The sequence below is a fragment of the Salvelinus namaycush genome, chromosome 8, assembly GCF_016432855.1.
Source record: "Salvelinus namaycush isolate Seneca chromosome 8, SaNama_1.0, whole genome shotgun sequence".
Classification (NCBI taxonomy): domain Eukaryota; kingdom Metazoa; phylum Chordata; class Actinopteri; order Salmoniformes; family Salmonidae; genus Salvelinus; species Salvelinus namaycush.
This window is the reverse complement of record NC_052314.1, coordinates 4,146,158-4,153,101: the sequence shown is the minus strand read 5'-3', so window position 1 is coordinate 4,153,101 and position 6,944 is coordinate 4,146,158. Positions and strand designations below refer to the sequence as shown.

At 50.0% G+C, this 6,944-nt stretch overlaps 1 protein-coding gene across 1 annotated transcript in view; it reads left to right on the top strand.

The window, feature by feature from the left end:
* Positions 1–782: 782 nt before the first annotated feature.
* The window catches only part of LOC120051650 (protein phosphatase 1 regulatory subunit 12A-like), a 6,308-nt gene continuing 146 nt past the window's right edge, over positions 783–6,944 (top strand). Inside the window, exons 1-6 of the mRNA XM_038998543.1 lie at positions 783–838; positions 2,115–2,201; positions 2,915–3,007; positions 3,918–4,037; positions 6,371–6,461; positions 6,712–6,921. Coding sequence (XP_038854471.1) covers positions 807–838; positions 2,115–2,201; positions 2,915–3,007; positions 3,918–4,037; positions 6,371–6,461; positions 6,712–6,921 — 633 coding nt within the window. The 5' untranslated portion in view covers positions 783–806. The remainder of the gene's footprint in view (positions 839–2,114; positions 2,202–2,914; positions 3,008–3,917; positions 4,038–6,370; positions 6,462–6,711; positions 6,922–6,944) is intronic.

Sequence of the window (6,944 nt, the reverse complement as noted above, 5' to 3'; positions counted from 1 at the left end):
ACCATCCCAGACAGCACCAGCAGGTTAGTGAACCCCAGTCCAACCAGACGTCTCTTCAGTATGCCAGACACCATCCCAGACAGCATAGCAGGTTATGAACCCCAGTCCAACCAGACGTCTCTTCAGTATGCCAGACACATCCCAGACAGCACTAGCAGGTTAGTGAACCCCAGTCCAACCAGACGTCTCTTCAGTATGCCAGACACCATCCCAGACAGCACTAGCATTTAGTGAACCCCAGTCCAACCAGACGTCTCTTCAGTATGCCAGCAACCATCCCAGACAGCACTAAAGGTTAGTGAACCCAGTCCAACCAGACGTCTCTTCAGTATGCCAGAACACACCGACAGCACTAGCAGGTTGTGAACCCCAGTCCAACCGACGTCTCTTTCAGTATGCCAGACACCAACCCAGACAGCACTAGCAGTTAGTGAACCCCAGTCCAACCAGACGTCTCTTCAGTATGCCAGACACCAACCCAGACAGCACTAGCAGTTAGTGAACCCCAGTCCAAACCAGACGTCTCTTCAGTATGCCAGACACCAACCCAGACAGCACTAGCAGGTTAGTGAACCCCAGTCCAACCAGACGTCTCTTCAGTATGCCAGACACCAACCCAGACAGCACTACAGGTTAGTGAACCCCAGTCCAACCAGACGTCTCTTCAGTTTGCCAGACACCAACCCAGACAGCACTAGCAGGTTAGTGAACCCCAGTCCAACCAGACGTCTCTTCAGTATGCCAGACACCAACCCAGACAGCACTAGCAGTTAGTGAACCCCAGTCCAACCAGACGTCTCTTCAGTATGCCAGACACCAACCCAGACAGCACTAGCAGGTTAGTGAACCCCAGTCCAACCAGACGTCTCTTCAGTATGCCAGACACCATCCCAGACAGCACTAGTAGGTTAGTGAACCCCAGTCCAACCAGACGTCTCTTCAGTATGCCAGACACCATCCCAGACAGCACTAGCAGGTGGGCTCAGCTTGCCTCACATGATGCTGTCACGTACCACAGTGTGGAGTGGCAGTGAAAGGGTCATCAGCTTCACTGTGTGTTTGTGTGAGGAAAGATAAACCGGTTTTGAGCTTCACTGCATCACCACCGTTCCTCTCCCTCTCACCCTCCCCCTCTCTATCTCCCACCCACCCTCCCTCTCTCGCTCTCTCTCTCCCTCTATCTCTCACCCTCCCCCTCTCTATCTCCCACCCACCTCCCCTCTCTCGCTCTCTCCTCACCCTCCCTCTATCCTCTCCCCTCCTCCCACTCTCTCTCTCCCTCTATCTGACACCCTCCCACTCTCTCTCTCTCTCTCTCCCTCTATCTCTCACCCTCCCTCCCACTCTCTCTCTCTCTCTCCCTCTATCTCTCACCCTCCCCCTCTCTATCTCCCACCCACCCTCCCTCTCTCCCTCTCTCACACCCTCCCTCCCACTCTCTCTCTCTCTCTCCCTCTATCTCTCCCCCTCCCCCTCTCTATCTCCCACCCACCCTCCCCCTCTCTCTCTCTCTCTCCTCTCTACCCCCACCCTCCCCCTCTCTATCTCCCACCCACCTCCCTCTCTCGCTCTCTCTCCCCCTCCCTCTCTTTCTTCTCCCTCCCTCCCACTCTCTCTCTCTCCCTCTATCTCTCACCCTCCCTCCCACTCTCTCTCTCTCTCTCCTCTATCTCTCACCCTCCCCCTCTCTATCTCCCACCCACCTCCCTCTCTCGCTCTCTCTCACCCTCCCTCTATCTCTCACCCTCCCTCCCACTCTCTCTCTCTCTTTGCTCTCTCTCACACTCCCTCTATCTCTCACCCTCCCTCCCACTCTCTCACTCTCTCTCTCTCTCTCACCCTCCCTCCCACTCTCTCTCCCTCACACTCCCTCTATCTCTCACCCTCCCTCCCACTCTCTCTCTCTCTCCCTCTATCTCTCACCCTCCCTCCTACTCTCTCTCTCTCTCTTGCTCTCTCTCACACTCCCTCTATCTCTCACCCTCCCTCCCACTCTCTCACTCTCTCTCTCTCTCTCTCTCTCTCTCACCCTCCCTCCCACTCTCTCTCTCTCTCTTGCTCTCTCTCACACTCCCTCTATCTCTCACCCACCCTCCCCCGCCTCTCTCCCTCAGCTGGCTGAGTCGTAGCTCCTCTTACACCCGACGCCTCAATAGTACTGGAAGTGATCTTAGTAGCTCCACCCCCTCCTTGCCTCTCAGGTATGTCCTACAGCCTTGGCTCTGCTCATTGGTGTGTTTGTCCACTCTTAGGGCTTCTGGTTGAGTTAGAAAACACAGTGTGATGTTCCCACTCTTTTCCTTACACTCTTCTTCTGTGTTCAATATTACACTGCTGGATGCGTTGTCTCTGAGTATGTTGTCTCTGAGTGTATTGTCTCTGAGTATATTGTCTCTGAGTATGTTGTCTCTGAGTATGTTGTCTCTGAGTGTATTGTCTCTGAGTATGTTGTCTCTGAGTATGTTGTCTGAGTATATTGTCTCTGAGTATATTGTCTCTGAGTATATTGTCTCTGAGAATGTTGTCTCTGAGTATATTGTCTCTGAGTGTATTGTCTCTGAGTGTATTGTCTCTGAGTATGTTGTCTCTGAGTATGTTGTCTCTGAGTATATTGTCTCTGAGTATGTTGTCTCTGAGTATATTGTCTCTGAGTATGTTGTCTCTGAGTATATTGTTATTGTCTCTGAGTATATTGTCTCTGAGTATATTGTCTCTGAGTATATTGTCTTTATTTAACCAGCTTGTCCCATTATTCGTCCTAGTCAGGCATCCAAACTGATCCAACTGTAAAAAAGTAGTGGCCAAAAAAAGTCCTCTGTTACCAGGGAGACCTAACCATAGACACTGTTTATGTGGCTGTAGTAGAGAATATGCTGTAGATATTATGGTCAATAAGTCTGGTTGGTATTCCCAGCTCATCCTATGGACGCAAACCGGATGACCCCACGGGAACAGGAAGTAGCTCCTCTGCTGGACTCAGTCGACTCAACATCCTGGTGGCCCAGAGGTGGGTGTGTCTGATAATGGCACGGTCCTTAATTCCTTTTAGAGCAAACGACACAGCAGCCCTGCCACTTGGTTTGCTATAAAGCTGAGGTGTGGGGCTGGAGAAATGTAACCACTCTCAAAGTCATAGTTATGGATGCAAGGACTAAATATGTATTCCTCTCTCTCTACCCTCTCTCCTCTCTCTCTCTCCTCTCTACCCTCTCTCTCTCCTCTCTACCCTCTCTCCTCTCTCTCTACCCTCTCTCTCCTCTCTCTCTACCCTCTCTCCTCTCTCTCCTCTCTACCCTCTCTCTTTCTCTCTCTCTCCTCTCTACCCTCTCTCTCTCCCCTTTCTCTCTCCTCTCTACCCTCTCTCTCCTCTCTACCCTCTCTCTTTCTCTCTCTCTCCTCTCTACCCTCTCTCTCTCCCCTTTCTCTCTCCTCTCTACCCTCTCTCTCTCCTCTCTACCCTCTCTCTTTCTCTCTCTCTCCTCTCTACCCTCTCTCTCCTCTCTACCCTCTCTCTTTCTCTCTCCTCTCTACCCTCTCTCTCTCCTCTCTACCCTCTCTCTTTCTCTCTCTCTCCTCTCTCCCCTCTCTCTCTCCTCTCTCCCTCTCTCTTTCTCTCTCTCTCCTCTCTCCCCTCTCTCTCTCCTCTCTACCCTCTCTCTTTGTCTCTCTCCTCTCTACCCTCGCTCTCTCCCCTCAATCGCTCTCCCTTCAATCTCTCTCTCCCCTCTACCCTTTCTCTCTCTCCTCTCTACCCTTTCTCTCTCTCTACCCTCGCTCTCTCCCCTCAATCTCTCTCCTCTCTACCCTCTCTCTCTCTCTCTCTCTCTCTCTACCCTGTCTGTCTCCTCTCTACCCTCTCTACCCCCTGTCTCTCCTCTCTACCATCTCTCTCTTCCCTCTCTCTCCCTCTATTTCAGACTGGCTCAGGAGCAGGCAGAGAAGAAGGAGAAGGAGCAGGGTTCTGTCACCACCACCTCCATCTCTGTGACCACGACGACCGGCGGGGGCAGCGATCTGGAGACAAAGCAGAGGCGCAAGTGAGTCTTTTTCACCATGACGGCAATGATGTTTCAGCGATGTTCCAGCGTTTAGAGTTTACAGAGCCTATTTGTTTTCTAGATGTTTGAACTTTCACCTTTAAACACAGTGGCGTGCCGAGGGTGTGAGGCTGCAATTGTAGTTGAGTGTTGTTGATGTGATTAAATGTAGTTGAAGGTTATGTGCCAGAGTGGTGTAGTGGTCTACTAAGCTGACTCATGCACAGCCACCTGGGACGCTGATCTGTGACCTTTCAATTCTGTTAATTCCCCTCTTACCTTTCTCCTTCTTGTCTTTCTCCCTTCTTACCTTTCTCCCTCTTACCTTTCTCCCCTCTTACCTTTCTCCTTCTTGTCTTTCTCCTTTCTTACCTTTCTCCTTTCTTACCTTTCTCCCTCTTACCTTTCTCCCCTCTTACCTTTCTCCCCTCTTACCTTTCTCCCCTCTTACCTTTCTCCCCTCTTACCTTTCTTCTCCTTACCTTTCTCCCCTCTTACCTTTCTCCCCTCTTACCTTTCTCCCCTCTTACCTTTCTCCCCTCTTACCTTTCTCCCCTCTTACCTTTCTCCCTCTTACCTTTCTCCTTCGTATCTTTCTCCCCTCTTGCCTTTCTCCCCTCTTGCCTTTCTCCCCTCTTGCCTTTCTCCCCTCTTGCCTTTCTCCTTCGTATCTTTCTCCCTCTTACCTTTCTCCCTCTTGTCTTTCTCCTTACCTTTCTCTCCTCTTACCTTTCTCCTTCATATCTTTCTCCCCTCTTACCTTTCTCCTTCGTATCTTTCTCCCTCTTACCTTTCTCCCTCTTACCTTTCTCCCCTCTTACCTTTCTCCCTCTTGTCTTTCTCCTTACCTTTCTCCCCTCTTGTCTTTCTCCTTACCTTTCTCCCTCTTACCTTTCTCCCTCTTACCTTTCTCCCCTCTTGTCTTTCTCCTTACCTTTCTCCCTCTTACCTTTCTCCCTCTTACCTTTCTCCCCTCTTACCTTTCTCCCTCTTACCTTTCTCCCTCTTGTCTTTCTCCTTCGTATCTTTCTCCCCTCTTACCTTTCTCCTTCGTATCTTTCTCCCTCTTACCTTTCTCCCCTCTTGTCTTTCTCCCTCTTGTCTTTCTCCTTACCTTTCTCCCCTCTTACCTTTCTCCCCTCTTGTCTTTCTCCTTACCTTTCTCCCTCTTACCTTTCTCCCCTCTTACCTTTCTCCCTCTTACCTTTCTCCCTCTTGTCTTTCTCCTTCGTATCTTTCTCCCTCTTACCTTTCTCCCCTCTTGTCTTTCTCCCTCTTGTCTTTCTCCTTACCTTTCTCCCTCTTACCTTCTTCCTCTTGTCTTTCTCCTTACCTTTCTCCCCTCTTACCTTTCTCCCTCTTACCTTCTCCCTCTTGTCTTTCTCCTTACCTTTCTCCCCTCTTACCTTTCTCCCCTCTTACCTTTCTCCCCTCTTACCTTTCTCCCCTCTTGTCTTTCTCCCCTTCTGTCTTTCTCTTACCTTTCTCTTCCCCTCTTACCTTCTCCCCTCTTACCTTCTCCCTCTTGTCTTTCTCCTTACCTTTCTCCCCTCTTACCTTTCTCCCCTCTTACCTTTCCCCCCTCTTACCTTTCTCCCCTCTTACCTTTCTCCCCTCTTGTCTTTCTCCCTCTTGTCTTTCTCCTTACCTTTCTCCCCTCTTACCTTTCTCCCCTCTTACCTTTCTCCCCTCTTACCTTTCTCCCCTCTTGCCTTTCTCCCCTCTTGCCTTTCTCCCCTCTTGCCTTTCTCCCCTCTTGCCTTTCTCCTTCGTATCTTTCTCCCTCTTACCTTTCTCCCTCTTGTCTTTCTCCTTACCTTTCTCCCCTCTTACCTTTCTCCCCTCTTACCTTTCTCCCCTCTTACCTTTCTCCTTCGTGCCTTTCTCCCCTCTTGCCTTTCTCCCCTCTTGCCTTTCTCCCTCTTACCTTTCTCCTTCGTATCTTTCTCCCTCTTACCTTTCTCCTTCGTGCCTTTCTCCCCTCTTACCTTTCTCCTTCGTGCCTTTCTCCCCTCTTGCCTTTCTCCCCTCTTGCCTTTCTCCCCTCTTACCTTTCTCCCTCTTACCTTTCTCCCTCTTGTCTTTCTCCTTACCTTTCTCCCCTCTTACCTTTCTCCCCTCTTACCTTTCTCCTTATCTTTGTCCTTATCTTTCTCCTTCTTTTCTTTCCTACTATCTATGTTATCTATGTAGCTAAATATTAGTTAAATGTAGTTATAATTTGTGTTCCCTGGTCCAGATCCTACCTGACCCCTGTGCCTGATGTCTAAATAATTTTATGATAATGTTATGGGTAATGTAATAAATCATGTTTTTTGTTTCCCCCGATCCAGGTCCTACTTGACCCCGGTACGTGATGAGGAGGCTGAGGCTCAGAGGAAGGCTCGCTCCAGACACGCCAGACAGTCACGACGATCCACTCAGGTCAGATATATCCAGACAGGAGATACACAGCACCCCTCTTCGCCTTCTCTCCCTCATCTGATCTGAGAAAGCCAGTCCAATGAGCTTCCTTTCACCATATTATTTTCACCTGATAAGTCTTCTCCAATCAGTGAAGGAGAGAAGAGATTTCTAAGCAAATGAGATGGAACGATCCAGTAGATTGGCAGGCATTGTGATATGTCTGTCTGACAAGGACATGACTAAAACCTCCTGTCTGTTGTCCAATCAGGGGGTGACGCTCACAGACCTGAAGGAAGCTGAGAAGACAATGAAGACGGCACAGACGGACGAAGGGAGAGACAAGGCCATGAAGACGGCACAGACAGACGAAGGGAGAGACAAGGCCATGAAGACGGCACAGACAGACAAAGGGAGAGACAAGGCAAGGAAAGAGGAGGAGGAGAAGGAAGAGGCCAATAAGAAGAAAGCAGAAGAGGGGGTGAGAGCAGTATTTAACCCCTA